We start from the raw sequence: 23,815 nt of genomic DNA on the forward strand, positions 1-23,815 counted from the left end.
TCGAAATGTGGTGCAACAGAAGAATGTTGAAGATTAGATGGGTAGATCACGTAACTAATGAGGAGGTACTGAATAGAATTGGGGAGGAAAGGAATTTGTGACAAAACTTGATCAGAAGAAGCGATCGGTTGGTAGGACACGACACATTCTGAGGCATCAAGGGATCACCAGTTCAGTATTGGAGGAAAGCGTGGAGGGTAAAAGTCGCAGAGGGACACCAAGAGATGAATACACTAACCATATTCAAAAGGTCGTAGTTTGCAGTAGTTACTCGGAGATGATGAAGCTTGCACTGGATAGAGTACCATGGAGAGCTGCATACAACCAGTCTCTGGAATGAAGACATCAACAACAACAACAATTCCGAAAATGCAGGGGCAAGCAAAGGGTGGTGGAAGGCCTTAACAATCTGGCTTTCTCGGGTTTGTATATTTTTGTCCAACCCCAGTATGACTACCACAAAAAATTTGTGAGTAGACTTCTTGGTAGGTAGGATGGATCATATTATCTTGGACACACATCGACATAAGTAGAAGTAATTGCTGGCTAAAACTTGTTGTTGGGACCCTTACTGTTTGTGTTTTATGTTGATGTGTGGTAGATGACATTAACATAAATTGAGCGTTTTTGTAGAGGCGGCTGTTATCTATACTAGGAAGTGTCTGGATAAACCTGCACAAATATTGGTAAAATTTCAAAATGGTGTGAAGATTGGCATGTGCTTCAAGTGTTCAAAAATGTAAAATTGTGCCTGTCACAAAATACAGAAACACTGTATCCTGTACCAAAGAATCACAACTGGAATCGATTATCTTTAGCATATCCATGGCTTTAAGGCTTTTTGGGAAATTGAAATAGAATGATTTTTTAGTCGTAGGTACAGAAAACCTAATGCGTGGTAATGGCAAGTACTCTCAGCCATGGACTTCACTGTTGTTTGCGGAATATGTATGTAGATGTAAATGGTCATGAAAGACCTTCTGCCTGTCTCTGGCATATATCGATACAAGTCGACAGGGAAAGTTCTGGCACAAAGCGCCGTCGGAATTTGTCAGTCTCGGTCGTATATCGATAAATGTCGCTAGAACAATGTTCTGTACAGCGAGCCAATGAGAATGCAGCTAGTTCGAGAACGCTACAAGCATGGTAGGTGTGGTCCCCCCACCAGCTCCATTCAGAACTCTATAAAAGGGCGCCCTTCCGTTGTTCCCATCAATCCCTTCGGCAGATCTTCAGGGGTACCGGAGGACGTCTCTTTAGCTCGCAGTCGGATATCTGGTAAGTTAGCTGCACTGCACGCTGCAAACATTTAACCTGTTTCCATTTTTCTCAGTGGGTAAAAAAGAAGATCAATTTTAACTTCCTTCCTACAGTTCATGACGTCTTATGCCAGTTGCAAGCTTATCCACTTACATTTGTTAGTAGGTATCGTAGCTGATGTCCGTGCTTGTAAAGAATGTAATACAGAAATCCAGCGTATGAAAATTGCTGTTAATGTATTTTTCCTTTATCCATTCGTATTTCAGCGTCTGCAATGAAATAATAATTTATTTTACTGTCACACATAAAATAGGTAATTATCTTCGTGCCACAGGATGTACACCTCACAGCTTACCATGTCTTTCACCGTTCTCTTTAAGGTTGTGAATGCAATTACTTTATTACGTAACGAATTAAATCTAAAAAATATATACTGTCTGCTTCCGTTCACGAATCATTTCTGTGACAGAAATAACATATGAGGTGACTTATAAAGTGTTTGAGGGTCGTATTGAAAAACATTACTCGGATCGTAGAAACCTAACAATGTTTGACACCGTATTTAACTCCTTTCTGTGTTTTGCAGCTTGGTAAACAGTGCCGAAAAAAGAAGCAGTCTCGAGGGACACCGAAGCCATAGTGCGGTGGTAAGGTAAGTTAAGTTTATGTAAAGCATTTACTGAAAGCACAGAAATGTGTACATATGGCCGTCTAAAAAATTAAGCACTAGCGTCTAGCAGAGTACAGAATTTTCGTATCAGTTTGCGATTGTCTTCCGCAAAGGATCTTCCTAGTTCAGGGGCTTGGTCGCTAGAGTGACGCGTAAGACCAAGTTGCAACAATGAAGCGAGGCGAATATAAACACAGAAAGCGAAATGCTGGTCAGTTTGTGTTGTGAGGTGTCTCGAGATAAAGTGCATAACAAATTTCGCTACGTGTAAATCGAGGTCTAGCACATACAACGGTGCTGCTTCTATCACAGTGGGACTGCAGCAAACAGTACCTTTCCAATTTTGTATTTTACTTGTGATTCATTCGAGGAAAAAACAGCTTCTCTGCGCAACAGCGGCCACTGTATTCGAAGTTTTACGATAGGTGACAGTTTATGCGCTCCGTTCGTGCAACATTAACAGCCGACAGCAATTTGAGCGCAGTAAGCGAGACAGTCAAGGATGAGAATGTCAAGCAATTTATTTATTTCGTACTCTGGCGATCAGTGTAGTGAATATATCATACAGGGTATGGAACGAGTTAGTTTTTAAAGTTGGGTGTGGTTACATTTGATGTTATTACGTAAGTAGCAACTATGTCTAATTTTCTTCTTGTATCACGACTGTGATACGCTAATGGATTTTAAAATGAGACTCTCTTCCATATGAAGAATATACATTGTACAGTACGTGTGAGGATTTTAAAGGTCTTAAAAATATTTCTGGATGTGGTTGTAGGTTGGACTCTGCACATTATTCGATAATAGTTATGTACTGACGCCCCCCCCCCCCCCCCCTCCCCCCCTCAGATTTTTCAATTTGTTACCAAAACTAGCTCTTCTGCTTTCATATTCATTGGGTTTTGCAATTCACAACCAAATTGTCCCCTTCCTACTTAGCATAGATCTTGGGTTGTACTAGAAATAAGTCTGTCATAACAATGGGGGGGGGGGGGGGGAGTCGGGCACCACACCTTAACCCACGGGCCGTATGACTTATTTCTATGTACAGAACTCTTCTCGGCAGTGGCTGATTTCTCAAGAAGATGATTTGTTATGCAATAATGGAAAGAAACATTGTGAACTTCCTTTATCAGAATAGCAGCAAAGAGACCTTCCAGAAATGGTCAGGTGGTGCAAAATCCTCGCAAGCAACACACCTTTTTACTAAATTTTGTAGTTCTGAACCTGAAAATGAATGGAAAGAGTTACACTGTTTATTAGTTATTTGTCTGTTACAGGTCTCACCATTTCTATCTCTCACTATAATGTAACGTGAGTAACTTAATTTTCAATAATAACATAGTTTCCCAGTGAGAAAGAATCTAACGTCTCTCCAGGTAATCCTGGAATAAGCAGTTATAAGGATTGGGGTTGGGTTGTTTGGGTCAGGAGACCAGACAGCGAGGTCATCGGTCGCATCTGATTAGGGAAGGAAGTCGGCCGTGCCAGCATTTGCCTGGAACGATTTAGGGAAATCACGGAAAACCTAAATCAGGATGGCCAGACGTGGAATTGAACCACTGACCTCCTAAATGAGAGTTCAGTGTGCTAGCCACTGCGCCACCTTGCTCGGTAGCAGTTATAAGAATGAATATGAGAAGTAGTTATTGAGCAACTATTTGATTTGTCAACGGCAGCCTATTCTGTATTTACCTTTGAACACAGTGTTTGATCAGACAGTGTGAATATTCTTGGTACCTAGTCATTGTAATTAGTGTCAAATATGAGCCTATTTGTAAGAGTTCTGTTACTTTACAGAAATATGAGGGACAATGTTTTTTGGACACTTCTTGTTTCGCCAAGACAGCAGTATTGGCCTTTGTCACTGAAATACATCTTGTATTTGCTTTGTTGTTATAGTTCTGATGAATGAGTCTTGCTTTAAACTTTTTTACTGCACTCACACATTATATAGTGTACATACATTTCTACTTTGTACTTTCCATTCTTTTTAATTCTCAGCCAAGTGGTCATTGCATGAATGTAACTGAGTCTATATTATGCAATGATACTCCAACCATAGACTTTCTGGTATAGGCTTCATAATATTTTGGAAAAACAAATTGTGCTGATATACCTTACAGAACACTAATGCAGAGCACAAAAGTAATATTTCGTTCCTTCTGTTGCAGATTCTACAATGGCATCATTTGGATCTTGGGCACCACCCAATTTCCCAGAAGTAAGGCTCAATCGATCAATCAATCTCTTTATTCATCCGTTAACAATATACATTGTATGGATGTAGTCAGATTCTTTTTCATTCCGTGCAATTAAAAATACATTTCAAGCTGCTACTATTGTTAACAGGGTTGGTATTCATCTAATGGAAAAAATGGGGGCCAGATCTCAAGTTCCAGTGTTCAGAAAATATGATCTGACATAAGTTCTCTCTTATTTGTGTGTATGTTGGTTCTTTTCCACTGATGTTTTCTCACCAAGTAGGTTCATATGGTGTGAGACCACATTAGGATTTGCAAGACTCAAATGTATTATTATTGTTACTAATTTGTTAACCATTATTATTAATATAACACTCTCAGAGGCTGCATGTGTCACTGTTATAGTATTTCATTATTCTGGGAGTTTTCTTTTATATTTTTGCTTGGTCACTCCTGCAGTGTTTGGTTAATAATTTGTGACCTTTTTTTTATCAGACCTTCCTCTTGACATTATAGCCTTAAAATGTATGCCAATATTACTCTTAATCTAGAAGAATCTATTCATTTTCATTAGCTGAGATGATTAACATATCATTTAGTGGAAAAATACTTTCTACTGTGGGAGTCCAGTTGAGATTTTCAGCATGTGTAAATACATCTGGGAGCTTGGAAATTCAAACGGAAAAGGCTGGAGCATTAACAAGTGAAAAGTTTATAGGTGAATTGCATTTCTTTTCGTGCAACCAGTAACACCCAATTCTGCATAACCTACTCGCTAAATCTTATGTGAGACAAACTGTTTCAGTCCCAGTAAAGATACAAATACATTTGTGTTTGGGTTTAAGAATTTATATTATTTTTGGGTTGTTCACAGGGATGATGTGGGGTGCTAATATGTTAATGCTGAATGTCAGATCTGGAACAGACATGATGTTAGGGGAGATGCCTTTAGCACCTCATATACAACAGACAATTCTGCTTCACTAGCTCCATAGCTGATTGTTTTAACTGCATTTAGTAAAAGACTTACATGAATGTAAATAGAAACTACATGGGTGTATGATCAGTCGGAATTATCACAATATTTCAGCTTTCCTTTTGTCTTGTTCTGGTACACAGCTTAATAAGATGAAAGATAACAAATAAGAATGTAGCTTGTATCCCGTTTTGTTACAATGTTTGGTGGATCAGCAGATAAATGTCAAGACTGTAGATCCACAGCTTTTTGGTTTGATCATTGGTAGCTCCTAATATTTTTAGCAACCACTTAACAAGACTCTCATGTCTACTAATCTTTCATATTAACAAGAAACAACACGTAGCACCTCAGTTCGGATTCAGTCTGATTGACAGCTCTTTCTATGTTACTCAAATTTATTCCTGGAATTTAACTGAACTGTAATAGGTATAGATGTACTACATATAGTGACATAGCCTGCCCGGCTAGCTGCGGGAGCGGGAAGCAGTAAGGTGTGCCGGTCCCCGGCATGAATCCAGCTCAGCGTATTAGTGTCGAGGTCCAGTGTGCCAGCCAGTCTGTGGATGGTTTTTAAGACTGTTTTCCATCTACCTCGGTGAATGCGGCTTGGTTCCCCTTATTCCGCCTCAGTTACACTAAGTCGGTGATTGTTGTGCAAACACTGTCTCCACGTATGCATACACCATAACTGTTATACCATGCAAACATTTGTGGTTACACACATCTAGTATGAGATGTTCCCGGGGGGTCCACTGACTGGAGGCTGAACCGCACAATAACCCTGGACCCTGGGTTCAGTGTGGAGAGGGGGGGGGGGGGGTGGACTGCTGTGGCGTGTTGTGGGGTTGTGAACCACTGAGGGCTACTGGGGGATGGAGCATCTCCATCACTTCTGGGTCCCCGATTTAAATACACACTATACGAAGTGACATATGAAAATTTATACTAGACGGGGAGTAGAACGCGGCTTTCCCCCTTATTGTAAGCGGTGTGTTGTGTTGCCGACTTTTTTTTTTCCACTTCCATTTTAGAATTCAGTATAACAATGCTATGGTGCTACATAACATTGTTTTTAACTGTTAAATTCTACTGGAGCATTCATCAAAGGAAAACTATTCCAAGCAAAATAGCCAAGTAGAAAAACAAAGAGACTTGGCAATTGTAACTGCAGAGGCATTTATCATTATGACATGGATAAAAAAATGAAAACTACAGTTTACAAATGCTGTAAGGAACAATCATGTGTTAATTGAAGAGAAAGGAAAACAGAATTTCTAATGAATTTTTATACATTTATGGATGTTTCGCCACTTCCTTAGGCATGTGAGGCATGACAAAAAACAAATGGGATGAAACATGAACAATGTAGTTAGATAAGAGACTAAAATCTTCAGCATCAATGGGGAAGAAAGGGGTTGAAATGAAATGAGCATGTAAACAGCACATGAAATAACAGGATAGCAAAAATATTGAACCAATACAAGCCTCTGTATATCTCCTAAAAACATAGTTTTTTTTTGTTTTGGTTTTAGCAACAAAAAAAAAATGGTGTACCACATTCAGCTAAGCCTGGGCAGGGTGGACAATAATTTGTATTCTGAGATTTCTGAAGGATTATGTTGTTATAGAATAACTGTATTTCAAAAATTATTTAGATTTTTAGCATATTAGAATGGCTACATTTCATTTTGCCATGGATGATAAGAAACCAACATTGACAAAATTCTCAAATGTGTGTTCATACAAGCGAAATAATATTGAGGTATTCCTCATATTGTTTCATATTTCAGTTTATCTTTTCTTTTTCATGCACTAGGGAGAGAGTTTTGTTTATGCTCGGCCGCACACACCAACAGAACCACCGCCACCGACAGCAGAGTACTTTGCAAGTCCAAAATCTGCTTCACGTCAGCACAAAAAGCATCGCACTGGGTCTGCAAAAAACATTGTGGTTGTTGAGAGTGTTGATATACCAGTCAACGCTATACAGCCAACTGGCAGTGCACTCTGCTTGAGTGTGCTCTGTGCAGTAAGTACATTATTTTCATTGTGATCATCACAATATTTCTTACCATTTTTTGTGTATGATATGCTTTGCAGGTGTGGTGCAGGTTGAATTGTTGAATTGGATCGCTGAATTGTGGTTTATTAGTCTCATAACATACATAATCAAAATCATTTGATACAGGTACAGGAGACACGTCAAAAGTTTGGTAAAATTTACCATAAACATAGAAAGCTGATGTTTACATACAGCATAATAATAATACAATTTTGTTTTATATAGACAAAAGGCAGAGATAATAATAATAACAAAAATAAAAATAGTATTTAAAAATCTAACACTAAATTACCCTAGCTCAAATTATCATGTCATCCTCTAAAAATTCTTCTATCGAATTGTAGTATTTCTCCTGCAGAATCTCATGTAGCCTTCTTTTAGGATCTGTGGCTTAACATTAAATATATTTTTGCCCATTAATTTGTTATATATTGTCATCCCCATATACTGTGGAGCCCGTTCATATAATTTCAGTTTGTGTGTGGGAAGCATAAAATTATTTTTATTTCTTGTGTTGTATGTGTGGTTAAAGTGATTTTCCTCAAATAATTTTTGCCTGCTGTGTAGGAAGATAATAATTTCATAAATGTATATGGAGGGTACAGTTAGGATTTGCATTTGTCGAAATAATGGGTGACAAGATTCTGTTTTCTGTGCAGTACACGTGTATCTGATAATTTTTTTTCTGAAGTTTCAGTATATGAGATGCTCTACTTGAACTTCCCCAGAAAATTATACCATACCTAATGACTGATTCAAAATAACTATGGTATGTTATTTTTTGTGTACTCATGTCGGTAGAATTTGCAAGTATCTGCATTGCAAATGCAAAACTGCTTATTCTTTTTGATAAGGAGTCAATATGTGTGTTCCGGTTCAAGTTCTTGTCCACATTTAGTCCTAGGAATTTGACAGTGTCAACTTCTTCCATAAGTTTATTACTGTGTTGTATTTTCAGCTCTGCGCATTCTGAGTGTGTGGTTTGGAAATGTAGCGTATGGGTTTTTGCAATGTTCAGTTTCAACCCATTTAAGTGGAACCAGTTTTCTATGGTATTCATTGAGATCACAATGAAGCTTGGAATTTTTTCTGCCTCAACATATTCAATTACAACATAAGTATCATCTGCAAACAGAACTGATGGGGAATTGATATTTGTGGATAAGTCATTTACATAGAATAGGAGCAAGATTGGCCCCAAAATGGAGCCTTGAGGCACACCTTGTGATACGGTACTCCACTTCAAAAAATAATTCACCACATTTGAAGTGATAGTTACCATTTGTTTTCTGTTCTGCAGGTACGATGTAAGGCATTTGAGAGTATTGACCGTAATCCAATATTTATCTACTTTGTAGATAAGTAAGGCATGGTTTAGAGTCGAAGACTTTAGTAAGATCACAGAAAATACCAGCAACTTTACTCCTCTGGTCCAGTGCTGTGCATATCTTTTCAATAAAGTTATTTACTGCATGCAGGGTGTTTTTCCCTGGTTGGAATCCAAATTAATTATTTATAATAGTATCATTCATACAATAAAATTTTGTAGCTGGTTTGCAGCTTCTTTCTCAAACATTTTCGACAAGATTGGAAGAATAGAAATAGGACGATAGTTTCCCATGTCTTCCCTTGACCCTTTCTTGAACAGAAGTCTGACTTCAGCATACTTCATCACATCAGGAAAGATGTTCAGATACGTGTGAAATGTTATGGGACTTAACTGCTAAGGTCATCAGTCCCTAAGCTTACACACTACTTAACTTAAATTATCCTAAGGACAAACACAGACATTCCTGCCCTAGGGAGGACTTGAACCTCCGCCGGGACCAGCTGCACTGTCCATGAACATCAGGAAAGCATCCTTGTTCAAAAGATTGATTAATTATTTTAGTTAGTGGAGGTTCTGTTATGTGGTACACTACTTTAATCACTTTAGTCGGCATCCCATCCCACCCAGCTGAGTTTTTATTCTTTAATGATAATATAATATTTTCCTTATGCTTTATTGAGACTTTTCTAAAATCTGAGACATACTCAGCTCATTGCTGGAGTCCAAAGGGGTTTACTTTACTCATTCATTGCCTTATCGTCTGATTCTGGTATTTGTCTTCTTTTCAGATTGCTTTCACTTGTGCACTGGTTTTCCACGGATTCATGTTCTATTACGCACTTGACACTCCCATGTGTAAGTACAAGCATTAAATTATTCTGTCTCTTTATACGTAAATTAATTCAGCAGATTTTGAGTCCAATATCCACATAATGCTCAAAACAGTATTGCAATAAATCAATCTACGATAAAAGTGAATTCTTTTATATGAGATCAATTTTTTGTATTGTTAGATGCAAACAATTCAGATGCCACTTCACTGAAATCAGGTATGCTTTGAATCTTCTCATTTTCTATGGAGAACATCACTAATGCACTCAATGTAGTCTTCGTCACTTTGCTTCTTAAAAATGTCTTTACGCTCATCAGAGCTGGAAAGTGTTTTAGAATCTCAGTTGTAGCCATAAGTACTGTGCATAAAATATTTCAAAGTATGTATCTTTTTGAAATTATTTGCATGCCATTTTAAAATTGTAGACTTAACAAAGCTGTTAGCATCACTGTGATTCAGAAGTCTTGCCGTCTGTAGATAACTTCTGGTTGAGTTTGTAGACATTCCATCTCTAAAAATGGATATGCTTCTATTTTCTGTGCAATAAATTGAACAGACAAATGTTCTTTACATTTTGCAAATCATAAAGGGATACTACAAAACTTACATTTATGTATGAATATATTTCCTTTATTTGACATTATTAGGTCACATTCTTCTTTTGCTACAACATTTGTATTTACATAAATGTTTTCCAAAAACACTTTAGTGCCAAAGATATGCATACTAATAACACAACACTTACTTTTTTAACACATCTCACTCACTTGGCAGTCAGAGCACAACTGAGATGTGTGACTAGGTCTCGTTACTGCGAGGTTCCACCAACATTTTTTCCAGAACCCGGTCTGTGGAAGTACATAAGCTTCCAGACCATACATGTGCAGCTAGGCAAAATGTACAAGGTGTAGTCCACACACGTTTTTTATCACCAAGAAGAAAAGAAGAAGTAATCAATTTTTTGCTTGCTGCCTGATTTTGTTTTGGCTCTTCTTGCAGCAAGCTACAGTACTGTGACACAGAAATATCAATGTACCTGTAAACACATACTTGAAAACAAACAAAATTAATTACAGAATTTTATTTGTTGAGTTGATAATTAAAAGTTTATGACTACCCCTTGTGAATAGTTTTTTAAGTGTTACATTGAATAATATATTTGCAAATTATGGCATGCTAGGATATTAAAATCATTTTATAGAAACTATACTGCTCAAAAATTTGGCACTATGAGAAGAATCAAGTGCAAAAGCACTTTTAAGATAAACCGACCACAAGTGCAAGTCAACCAACTCTAACAGTAATTGCTTGGGGACCATGAAGAACAAGTTGACAACCAATGTTCTATAGATACCACGTTATGTGAACTTGGAGGCCAGGAAAGCAGTTGTACCCATCATTCTCTAAAGAAGGCTTCACGTACTGAAGGTTCTATGCTGCCTGCAGTGGGCTGTGCTGGTGTCATTCTTGTCACTGACTCAGTATCTGTTTTTACTGAAGGGGGCACATGAGCACATAGCTTGAGCATGATTTGGCTGCCAACTGGACAGTGCATAAAGCCTTCAACCACTACAACTTGTCCATGGTAACTTGATGATTTCCTTGCCACATAGTGCTAGGCATTGTCAAGCTGAAATACAAAATGTGGAATTGCCTGATGGTGGACAGTACTTTGGGCTCCAATTGTGTGCTTTACCTACATCCTGCCACTAGTTACATGTAAGCATTAGTGTAAATTAATGTGCAATGACTGACAAATTTTTGTGCCAGACATAGAATAAAACCTAGAGGAGCAATGGGCTTAATTATTATGCTACCTGAGCATGTACCTAGTAGTACACTTCATGATGGGAATGGCCCTTCTTGGTAAACAGTCATTGTAAATAAACTTTGAAAGGAACAGAGATTTCCGCATAAATCTTTGTTGTAAAACCATAGGGCTATAAATAGAGAGATGTTAAATGAAAAACATTTGGCTGCCAACTGGACTGTGCATAAAGCCATCAACAACTACAACTTGTCCATGGTAACTTGATGATTTACTGGTGCTGCGAGAAGTGAAGAGAGTCGGCACTAGTTGAAAGATATTCATTTGCGTGTGAGTGCTGCCAATATTAAGCTGCCCCTAGATGCTATGTCCTCTGTATGCATTATTAAGGGTAATGGAGCCAGAATTGCAGGAAGCAGCTCATTCTGTCTTCCTGCCCCCCACCCCCACCCTCCACCACCACCACCACCACTCCTCTCCCATCAGCACTCATAATTTTTGGGCGGGGGGGGGGGGGGGGGGAGGGGAGGGCAAGTTACACCTTCTGCTGTTCCTGACAGCCACCACGCAGACCGACAACTATGTCTAGACACTCATGTACGAGATGGGAATTGAAACTAAGAGCAGCAGTGAAAAGGCAAAAATGCTGACTCTGTTTTCAAATGTTCTTTTACATAGGAAAATCCAAGAGTATTGCACTAATCAAATTCTCATAGTACTTTGAAGAAGATTGAATTTGATATTAGTATCAGTGGTGGTGAGAAACAACTGAAATCATTAAAATTAAACAATACTCCAGAGCCTGTCAGATTTTACACTGAATCATTGGCTGAGTTAGTCCCTCTTTTAATTGTACTATACCATAGATCTCTCAAACAAAAAACTGCACTCATAGGTTGGAAAAAAGCGTAGGTCATAGAATGACCTCCATGGCAACCAGCACAGATCCAAAAAACACTGATCATATGAAATCCAACTCTTACTTTTCTCATGTGACATCCTGAAAGCCTTGGATCAAGGCAGTGAAGTAGATGCAGTATATCTTGACTTCTGCAAAGCATTTGACACAGCTGCACATGTATGCATATTGTCAAATGTATGATCATGTAAGGTATACAGATAAGTTCATAAATGGATTGAGGATTTCGGGGCAGTGATGATGCAGCATGTTGTCTTCCAAGGAAAATCATTGACAAATAAAAAAGCTAGCCTATTAGCTAAAGGCTTATGGTTTTCTCCTGCTTGTATACACACTTAAGTTGATATAGCTATCATTGTTGTCAGTGTAGTATAATTAACCTTGCCTTCCATGTTCCCAATTTGTTCATCTTCATAAATTTAATTTGGCATTAGAAGAACAAGAGTGGGTGCTCCTGACACTATGTGGATGCCTTTGTGAATCATTTATACTGTTCAACTCATCCTCTAAGTTTGCACACATTTGGAACATTCTGTCTAGTGTTAATGTGTCCATACACATAGCGCATAGATTAGGATGGCAATCCAAGAACTGATCTCCAGTTTCATTCTTTCCAAGAATCCTAGGCAAGAAGTTGACTTACTCATTCAGCTAATCAGTTGAGAATATTGTCTGATACATCTTATATCTAAATTTGTTCTAGAATGTAAGAAACGTATACAGGGTGAAAAGTATTTAAACCGACAAACTCTGGGAGGTTGTAGGGGACATCAAAACAAATATTTTTCCCTAATGTCAGTTTTTCCTATGAGGATTATTTAAACCGGTGGAGGCCGTATTATGCTCTTCAGTTGTTAGAGGCCGTATTACGCTCTTCAGTTGTTAGAGGGCGTATTACGCTCTTCAGTTGTAGGCAACTGCTGTCCACCAGTGTAGTAGTGCATTGTCTCTGTTTACTAATGGAGCGATACACCTGGAGTGAGTACACTGATATGGTTGGTGCGTACTACGTAGCACACCACAACACAATTGCACGTAACATAGGAACGAATCAGACGAATGTAAGAACAGTCCTTCTAGAGCAGTTATTACGTCCATTTCACTTACAGCGTGTCCACAACCTGGAACCAGTTTATTATCCACCCAGAGCACAGTTTTTGCAGTAGTACCTGGAACAGTGTGAAATGCATCTTACATTTCCATCCTCTGTGTTGTTTACCGATGAAGCAACGTTCGGGAGTGATGGAGTCTTCAACATGTACAATTTGCATGTTTGGAGTGAGGATAACCCACATGCCACAGTTACTAGCGCTCATCAAGTGCGGTTCTTTGTTAATGTTTGACACGGTGTTGTTGGGGACCGTTTAATTGGGCCATATCTGTTACCTAGGCCATTAAATGGCAGGCACTATTACATTTCTCTCGCCAGAGCATTGCCAGAATTGCTGGAAGACATTCCACTCCCTAAAAGTCAACGCATGTGGTTCCAACATGATGGGGTGCCGGCCCATTTCAGTTGTCATGTGCGTCGATTCCTGGACCGACGGTTGCGAGAAACGTGGATTGGCAGAGGTGGTCCTGTACCATGGCCTGCTCGATCCCCAGATATGTCCCCTCTGGACTTTCTTGTGTGGGGAGAGATGCGCAACCTTGTTTACGCAACTCCTGTTGCATCAGAAGAGGATCTGGTTGCCCGGATAGTAGCAGCAGCAAGAACAATTCAGCAAACTCCTGGGGTTTTTGCCCGTGTCAGACAGAACATGATCCGGCGGTGCAACCTTTGTTTATGTGTCAATGGAGGCATTTTTGAAAATCTACTATAATTTAAATTGTGTTGCATTAATGTGTTGTCTTTTGGTCATAAAAAAATGGAAAAGTGTTTGTTGGTTTAATTAGTTTGCCGCCAGAGAAATCTTCCTCTGCTGGTTTAAATACTCCTCATAGGAAAAAATGACATTAGGGAAAAATATATGTTTTTATGTCCCCTACAACCTCCCAGAGTTTGTTGGTTTAAATACTTTTCACCCTGTATATGGTGACTTCAATTAATAATGTTTATAGTTCTTTATACATATTTCTTTCTCATCAGTTTTGTTTGTATTAATTGCATGAGATTATTTTCAGGGTTTATGATGAGCTGGCCATTTGTCTTGATCCCGCCAATTATTTGCAGCAGTATTTACCTCACAGTCATATCAAGAAAAGTGAGTAATAATCCAGTGTACTTTACTAATTTAAAAAAAATAACATTAATTTTTGCTTGATAATTAATATATTGTTACTGTCCTACTAGGTATCTGCATTACCAAATCCCGCCATGGTGTACCTGTACGTAATATTCACAATAACATATATGACATGGGCATCATATATCATTTCTGCAGTAAACAAGGAAGGCAGATGCATTGAGGCATCCCATTATTCACTCGTCGTCTCTGTTTTGGCAAGTGAGTACTATCCCTTATGACATCAGCAACAGTGTGTAATACACTAGTTCTCTTAACTCACTTTTTACACACCCTTGTCCATGTGTACATCTAAGACTGTACTAGATGCAGCCGTCAGCTGAATACTGTAACATCACTGATAAATGTAAGTCGAAACACTAACTGATCTAAGCACCAAAGACATTATTTTCCAGGAGGTAGAAAACACTGTGTGGTGGTAAGAATTTAAACAATTTTTTTCTTTTTAACTGCTGAGAATGGTGAACATTTTCAGGTACAGGAACAATCTGGAGAAAAACAAACTGCCGCTTTAGATATCATCAAAATCAGCAATGATCTGCGTCCATGTTGCATCATCCAATGTGATCCGAGTCCAATCGTTAGATAAGCTGTCAGGCACTTAGAATGCTGTTAAAAAATTTCTTGCCTTCTTTATTGAAAAATCAAGCTAAGTCGAATGACCTTCTTTGCTTCATTCATGAGCACAAACAGAAAGCAATGACAAAAATTCTGCTGGTCATTTATGATGAATGGCAATTCCTCACTTCAAAATAAATTGCTTCTCCCACTGAAGAAAGTCACAATGAATTATCTTCTAATAAACACCACCATGGCCTTATTTCATCATGAAGCCTGGCTAATAGCATGCCTGTAAGCTTCTAAGTATGACGTGCTACCCAAAATATCTGAGAATTTCATTGGACTAGTCAAACCAGTAGCACTATGATGTTCTGCCACCAGATATCTCGAGGTGCACATCTTAGATACTGTGGCACAAAATTGCAACTGTGAATTGAAGTATTGTGTTTCAGGATGTGATTCAACACTTCTGCGAATTGTGAAAAGGATAACACGGAGGAGCAATGGATTTGCATTAAATTCTGTTTCGAACTGAAGAAAACTATAGCTGAAACCTACTGCATTTTGTGACAGTGTACCAAGTCAAGCAAGAACATTTGAGTGGTTCAAGTGCTTAGAGGGAGACTGAGAAACAATAGAAGACAACAAACATTCAACTGTCAAAATGATCAACACTACAAATGATCGTGAAAGTGCTTGATGTGCTTCATGAAGACTGAAGGCAGACAATTCACAACGTTTGTAACAGACTTGAGCTTCATACCTGTCAGTGAATTCTAGCCAATGAACTGAACATAAGATGAATTGCAGTGCAGCCTCTTCCTCACCTTCTCATCAACCAACAAAATGTCAGGATTCAGAGGTGCACTGAGATGTAACAAAGAGATTGGGAGTGTCGAAAATTCATAACCTGAGTCATAACAGGTGACTGATCTTTCGCTTACGGTTATGACCCTGAAACAAAGCAGCAGTCATCACAGTGGAAAGAGCCATCTTCAAAGCTCAACAAGTTTGCAGCAGCATGAAGTCAATGCTGACTTTTTTTTTTCTAAATTTGATGTATAGTTCTTATGGATTCTGTTACACCTGGCCAGATTTTGAGGTGATTAAGGGAAAGTATTTGGCACAAATGGCCACAGTTGTGGAAAAAGAAAACCGTTAGTGCAACATGACAATGCCCTCACACACACACGCCTCACGTGTTGTGAAGGAATTCCTGGCCAGAAAGAACATGGCAACAGTCCCCTATCTACCCCACTTGCCAGACCTAGCCCCGTGCAACTTCTGTTGTGTTGAAAGACTTTTTGATTCAATTGAAGAAATCCAAGTGAAATCACAATGGGTCCTGAACACATTTCCACTCTGCAGACTTCCAGGAGTGCTTCCAAAAATGGGAACAGTGCTGGGATCATTGCATACATGCCCAAGGTGACTGATGTGATGGTTACAGCAGGTGTTAGGATGTAAATATAGTTTTCTGATTTTTACAGTGAAATTCACAGATATTTTGGGTGGCACCTCACATTTTGTTGTGCCACTGTCAAATCAAAGAGAGTCGAGCAGTAGTAATGACATATTTGAGGTTTTCCACATTATGAAGTTTAGAATGGTTTGCACGGTCTTTTTAGCGCTTGTATTGCCACTTTCTTTTTTGGTTTTTGATTATTGTAGGATTTCCACTGATTCTTCCAGTGTTCCTTTCCCATCCCTGTTCTCATTTTAAGATAAACTGAAAACCTGGATGTCCTTTTCACTAAAAAACACAAACCTAAGAGCAGTAAATTGCATTCAGTGAGAGAGATAAGCTATACACAAACTGTTATGCTGGGGCACTGGTTCTGGTGGTGCCACCCCTTGGAGCCACAAACAATTAGAGGAAGACAAATTTCCACTTGTGTCACATAGCTCTGTATTGGCATCAATGGACAGATTACTGTGAAAGAGAAACACTAACTGCCCAGTTTCATAACTTAGGTCAATCATCTTTCCCACTCTACAAATATGAATTTGTCAAAAACGGAATATTTCTGTATCATGCCTAATGTGCAAGGAAACCTTTACATACACACTCTGTGGGTGATAAAGGAAGATAATCCACTTAACAGTTACCAAACAGGACCACTGGAGCATGGCTCCAGTTATGCAGATAGCAATATATTTCTGTTCAAATGAAAACTCTTGTATTTAAGTTTCAGTAAATTGCAATTAGGGACTCATATCTAGAACATGTAGTATACATTAAAGAAAAGTGTAATGTGTAAAGCAGAAAATTGAGAAAATTATTTTACAGTTCTCATTCTAATTGCAACATAAGTGAAATATCACTTCAGTACTCATTTTCTGAATGAAACAAATATAGTGCACGGATCAAAGATATTTCAAAAAAAAAAAAAGTTAATTAAGAAATAAAAATTTTAAAAAATCTTTTAGGATCATGAATCTTCATGGTTTCACAGCACGATTGCTCCATTAAATTTTGAGTGTACAGTCACATGAATCAGCTTCTTCTTCTTCTTGAGCTGTATATCGTTTGGCCATTCAGAGTGAGCCAAAAGACTGATGTCCAATACTCACTGCATCCTTCTAAACTCACGGACCGTGCCACTGCGCACGTGGTCACAGATACATAGGTGCCAGAGATGTTGATCAGAAGCAAAGAAGTACAATTTGCATTAATTATATGTGGGGCTGCAGCATTTTCTGTAATAAACTTACAAACAGTGAAGCTCGGAATGATACACTGACATCTCAGCAAGGACTCACTGCACAGCTATTGATGTAATTGACGTACATTGTACTTCTCTGCTGCTGACTGACATCCCTTGCACCTGTGTATCTGTGGCCATATGCACAATGGTACAGTGCACAAGTTTAAGAGGACAGAGCGAGTGCTGGAGCATCAGTCTTTCAGCTCACTCTGGAGATGGCTGGCTGAATGATATACAGCAAAAAAAAAAAAAAAAAAAAAAAAAAAAAAAAAAAAAAAAAAAAAAAAAAAGCTGAATTTATGCCACTGAACACTCAAAATTTAATGGATTTTGTAAGAATATCATTGTTACAAATCTCTGCCTGTGAGGATGCGGATAGTGAAAACAAACAGCAATGCCTATGAACTAAGATTTTAGTAGCTAATTGAAGTAGATATATTGCACAAAGTGTGTTCATTGTCATGCACATCCAGGCAGTGAAAGTCATTGATTAATTATTAGAGTATGTAGGACCAAATTAAGAACATGAGAACTGCCATCTGGAAAGAAAGTGAATGAAAAACAGATAGAAAAAAAATTAGACATTTATTTCTTGAAAGTGGATTGGAAGGTAGTGAGACAAAACACAGTAATTTTTTGAAGGGTAATTTTGTACTTAAATGGTACTTTTGGGTGTGTGTAATGTAGTGGGCTTTCATGTACGTCGTGTTCCAGGATTTGTAAATTTGTTAAATAGCAGTTTCTGGTGGGAATGTGTGTTCTGGATTATGTATGCTTTTCACTTATCATTGCAGTAACTTGGATAATCAGGAGCTTGTTGTAATGTGATTTAACAAGTAATATGTTGTAGTGAATCATTCGCATGTTTCTGCTTTTGATACTCCCATGAAAATTTAATATGAGCTGCATCAGCATATTAATTCGAAGAAATGATTTTTCAGTTGAACGTATCACACATATTACATCATATCCGCCAGAAGAAATGATACTGTGTAGCTTTTTGAATTTTTTATTTTTTTTATTTTCAGTGACTGTTGTTGCCTGTACCCTCGAATGGTGGATGACTGGTTGCAAGAGTATGCAGCATGCTGCAACTGACCTGAACTTCACTATGGCTGTATATGAGAAATCTCCAATGAAGAGGAAATTGATCGTCACGCTGAGAAATAATGGGAAGATTGTGAAGCAATCTGCATTTAACTTGGTATGCTATACACAGTTCTTCCAAGTGTTAATTTGTGTTACTGCATCTGGAATGAAATACATAGTTTTATCAAAATTTTTGCACTGGCAATGGCTGTTGGCAGATGATCCAAAGCATTCAGTGGGATTCTTTCATCAAACTAAAATTTGAAAAGAGTTAAAAATGTGGCAGTTGAGTGAAACTACAGTAACCTGTTTCTATGTAGTATATTAACTGCTGGTGGGATGTCCCCTAAGCCATGCACTTCACAGTGGTTCACAGAGTATAGATCCCATACATAATGATCCTTCTCCTGTTACACCAGTTCTGCTGCTGTTGATAATTCCCTTACCCTTACCAAGAACATATCTGTAGTAAAGACAGACTGACTGACAAGGGATGGGTTGATTTTAATAAAATTCGCCACTGCATGAGGACATTGTTCAAAGTTGGACAATATCACTACTAGCATCCAATGGCAAATACTTCCACAGTCAGGACATACTGCCACACACAAACACAGTGACTGTCATGTATTTGTTATAATAGCATATTTCACCATGTGATCACACAAGTGGTAATATTACTCATTTTACTGATTAGCAGATCATCACCAGGTTCTGTGTTTAAAAAGAAAAAAGTGTGTCGTAAAATACTAGGAAATGGAATAAAATTAACTTAATGCCTGTACAGGACCATACGTACTTGAAAACGTTAAATGGTAACCTGTCAACTGATGAGGCACTCACAGTGTAAACCCATCTGATCACTGACACTCAAGCTACAGTTGACTATGTAATAGTATAAAGTTAGTATCCCTCCAATTGCAAATGATTAAGAATATTCACAACATAAAAGTGATTAAGAGAGAAGGCCATCCAAAGCTAAACCAGTAAAAATTACTTGTGTATTAGTTAATACCTGCTCAAAATGAAACCTGTAAAAAAAAAAAGTTATTTGGCTATTAAGAAGACTTTCTACTTTCTCTCACAATCAGTTGTACATTGAGAGTCTCCTAGGCAGACAAGTTACTGAGTAACAAAAATATTATGAAAAGGATAGACTGCATTCTTCACATATGAATACTATTTCTGATTGAAGCAGCTGGAAATAGAGGTCATGTATGTTTGCTCGTGTGTGTGTGTGTGTGTGTGTGTGTGTGTGTTTTCTTTTCTGTAGAAGGCTTTGACTGAAAGCTCAGTGTGTAATAGTCTTTCCATTGTGTCTGTCAGCAATTCACTGTGTCATCTACATCATGAGCAGCAATCTGCCCTTTTCATAATATTGTTGATTTTCCAACTTGGACTCTCCATTGTTTGAAGTTACTAAATAATGTATTCAAATACGTATAGTTGTATATAGAAGTTAAGCTGATGTGCAATTTAGTTTCCTAGTATTTTGCCATTCCCTTTTGTTTCTTTTCAAATATCATCTGATGATGAGTTGCTAACAAATCAAAACTGTTAGTGATACCACTCGTGTCTCCTGAAACTGAAATACACTGCCTGAAAAAAAGTGGCACTCTGAAGGAAAGGAGGAAACAAAATGGAACTTCACAGGTCGAGAGAGTATACAATTGCAAAATTGAGCCAAATTAGTGAATAACATGGCAGTATGAGTCTACTGCAACCCTTCTGGCCTGGGTTACTTGTACCGATTTGGTTTGAAAAGGTGTCATGAAGCCATTGTATCATCTCCTTAGGCAAGCTGGCCCATAACTGTTGCATAACTGTTGCAACTGTGCCTTAATATTCTTTATACTGACACTGGGACAGAATTGTCACCTGAGCTGGTCCCGTACGTGTTGTATCGGGTCCAGAACTGCAGATTTTGCTGGCCGGAGGAGAACCTCAGTTTCACACAGACAGTTCATACAGGAATGTGTCGTGTGTGGATGAGCATCGTGCTGTTAAAAAATGGCTCCATGATACTGTCACATGAAAGGTAACACGTGAGAACACATGATGTCCATGATGTACAATTCTGCCATCAATCACTACCACCTGTGACCTGTCCGCAGTTCGTGGTCTCGTGGTTGCGTTCTCACTTCCCTATCATGGGGTCCCGGGTTCGATTTCCGGCAGGGGTCAGGGATGTTCACCTGCCTCGAGATGACTGGGTGTTTTTGTTGTCCCCATCATTTCATCATCATTCATGAAAGTGGCGAGTTTGGACTGAGCAAAGGTCGGGAATTTGTATGGGCAATGATAACCACACAGTTGAGAACCCCACAAACCAAACATCATCTTCAACTATGACCTGAAGTTATACCCGATGACTCACCACACCATGCTGCCAGCTGTAACACCATGGTGCCTCTCCAAAACATTGGACTTCACCCCAGGCTGCACCCCTATTTACCAACGACTGTCATCTGGGGTAGTACTGTATCACAATTAACTCCCGAACACAATGTGACACCATTCATCAGCAGTTGATGTTTACCAGTCACGGTAGCATTCCTAACACAACCATTTGTGTTGTGGTGTTGATGGCAGCTTACATGTAGAACAGGAATTCTGTGAGCTACTTGCAGGGTCTCCGTCGTCCTTTGCCAATTCCACATCGGCTATACTTAGCTGACTCATGGTCACTCTTTGTCATGAGGACACACTTCAGTGTCGCTGTGGTTCCCACTTGACAGTGGTCCACATCTTGTTGTACTGCACAATTTTAGCCACCCTGAGGCGGACTTATAATCTTCCCACCACACTTACCTATGGTGTTAAGAGATAATGCCTCAATGACTGATCTAGTGTACACTTTCTTCGTGGGGAGGGGGGGGGGGGGTATCACTCAATCTAAGGGTGGGTGTCCGTCCTCTCCCAGGCCTTCACCCTCCCCCCATTTTAAAACTTCCTTGCTCTTTCTTTGCTGTTTGTTTGCCTTGGTGTTTGTCTTTTCACTATCAGTTTTCCTGTAGCCTTATCTTTTTAGGCTGGAGATATTAGTGTGGCTAGCTGATCCTTTTTATTCTTACAGTCAGCCAGCCCAGGACATCTGCTGTATTATTTTAATACCTTCTACTGCTGTTTTTTCCTTTTAGTGGACTTTTCCCCTTTCAGCTTGCTTCTTCCATTTTCTCTTTCAGTGTGGTACCCAGTTAGTTTTCCACCATTTTTACTTTTCCAGACTCTTTTGGGAAATGATTTTAATCAGAGAACAGTTCAATGAGGAAAAAGGGACTGATGACCCTGTGGTTTAGTCTGTTTCTCTCCAAACCAACCAGTCTGTAATGCAGCTGCTGCTAGATTTTGACCAGTGGTGCAGAATGACACAGAATATTGCGAGAAGTCCATTACTTAGTTATGGACTGTAGGTGCAGATGTGAAGGGGTTACAATGTGCTCAGCACACAATACACTGATTCTCCGTTGTACCAGTCAGACGTGGTCGATTGGAACCTTGACGGTGAGTATGCGTGCTCTCGTGTTCCCGTGTAGGCCAATATCAGACCACTGTCATATCCGAATGCCACACAAATCTGTATATTGCACAATTCGAGCACTGGGCCAGTGGAAACCTTTTGAGCTCTGTCAGGTGCTGACAATGCTGTCTCAGATGAGTACGCAGCATCTCCGTGCTCTCTGCAGTGGCCACTTAACATCTGACATTGATCATGCCCCTTAAATACCCTACCAGGTCTGGTAACAATATTAAATGTAAACACTAATCCACTCTGGTGGCTGTGTACTTGGCACAGAAAACTGCAACACTATTCATTTACAAAGGTACCGATTGTATGTATGTGTATGAAGTTATGTTGACTTCTGACCACATAGAGAATTGTGGGTGCTTCACTTTTTTGTGACACACAGTGTATATAATATAAAAATAGAAAAGTAGTTTATTAGTGATACGAACACACCTACTTTGTTATGATGAGGTAGCAAATCAGTTCCTCCATTACTTAATACAATTTTGGCATGGGAAAAAACTTTTTTTTCGCGGTGATACCATTAATAAATGTCATGATCCTTGACTTCACTGAATTCTAACACATTTATGTTAATCTATGCCTCTGACCTTTTTACAGGAGAAATTTATCAAGAATTATGACATGAACTACAGTGGGCAATGCATGCCGGATAACGTACTGCTCTACAACAACCCAGTCCGCTGCTGGAATGAGAAACACAAGCATTGTCCCATGAGATACCCCGGAGAGTGCTCAGCAGGTGGCTCAGAATTCAACAACACTTCTTGCCATTATGAGAACGAGAAGTTCAAACAAGATCGCCCCAAGCAGTACATTGTGCAGTACGTGGCAGATGTACCACTGAGAGATGATGACGATGACCAGTATGAAAACAAGAAAATCCGAGATTACAGTATCGGAGAATGTGAGACTGACGACTCGTCATTCAACAACAATATAGGCAAAAATAATACCACTGCCTAAATGGCAAGATGAACAGAAAGCAGTGTGCACCCCGAGGATAACACTGACGAGTCATTACATTAAGGAACATTTATTATGCAAAAGACAGGAATTTATTATCAAATGTGTTAAAAATGGGTAATTAAGTCATGTAAAATCAAAAGTGGTGACTCGTATATCTTGCAGAAAGGGCTTCCTGCCGACGATGTGTGTTCGAAGAGAATACTGCTTCCAGTAAGTTTTGTGCTGTACGTCTTTATGGCTGAGACATTTATTACTGTTATAAATGTGAGTGCAACATCAATGTTGCATAATGAAAGTTTCTGCATAACCAATATTCCATATTACTGACATTACCTACAAGCCTGCAACGTTTTAACAAGATCTGTGAGGAGATATGTGAGAAGTGGAACACTGCTTTCGATAAGTCGTGCACTGCGTTTCTTTATAATTGGAAACATTTATTATTGTGATAAGTGTGAGTGCGTCAGTGTTGCATAATAAAAGTTTCAGTCTAATGAATGTTCAATATTACTTATATCTAAAAGTGTCGAAATGTGGCAAAAGGTTTGCAAGGAGTCATTTGTGGAGAGGAGGAGTGCTTTGAAAAGTTGTGTGCTGCACTTCTTGACAACTGAAAACATTTATTACAGTCATAAGTGTGAGTGTAGCATCAATCTTGTGAAATGAAAGTTTCTGTAAAATGAATATGC

The 23,815-nt window shown here is 38.8% G+C and overlaps 1 protein-coding gene across 2 annotated transcripts; it reads left to right on the top strand.

Annotated features, from left to right (window-relative positions):
- Window positions 1–1,225: 1,225 nt before the first annotated feature.
- On the top strand, window positions 1,226–23,815 carry LOC126210443 (uncharacterized). 2 transcript variants are annotated; one of them, XM_049939676.1, is made up of 9 exons: window positions 1,226–1,278; window positions 1,847–1,912; window positions 4,105–4,154; window positions 6,930–7,142; window positions 9,294–9,360; window positions 14,149–14,228; window positions 14,318–14,471; window positions 18,568–18,743; window positions 22,758–23,815. In XM_049939676.1, exons 3-9 carry the CDS (start codon window positions 4,113–4,115, stop codon window positions 23,121–23,123), a joined length of 1,098 nt encoding a protein of 365 aa, XP_049795633.1. In that variant the 5' UTR covers window positions 1,226–1,278; window positions 1,847–1,912; window positions 4,105–4,112; the 3' UTR covers window positions 23,124–23,815. The 2 variants fall into 2 exon arrangements, with proteins under 2 accessions (XP_049795633.1, XP_049795632.1); XM_049939675.1 differs by lacking the exons at window positions 1,226–1,278; window positions 1,847–1,912 and adding an exon at window positions 2,426–2,553.

The sequence above is a fragment of the Schistocerca nitens genome, chromosome 10 (genome assembly GCF_023898315.1).
Source record: "Schistocerca nitens isolate TAMUIC-IGC-003100 chromosome 10, iqSchNite1.1, whole genome shotgun sequence".
Classification (NCBI taxonomy): Eukaryota; Metazoa; Arthropoda; class Insecta; order Orthoptera; family Acrididae; genus Schistocerca; species Schistocerca nitens.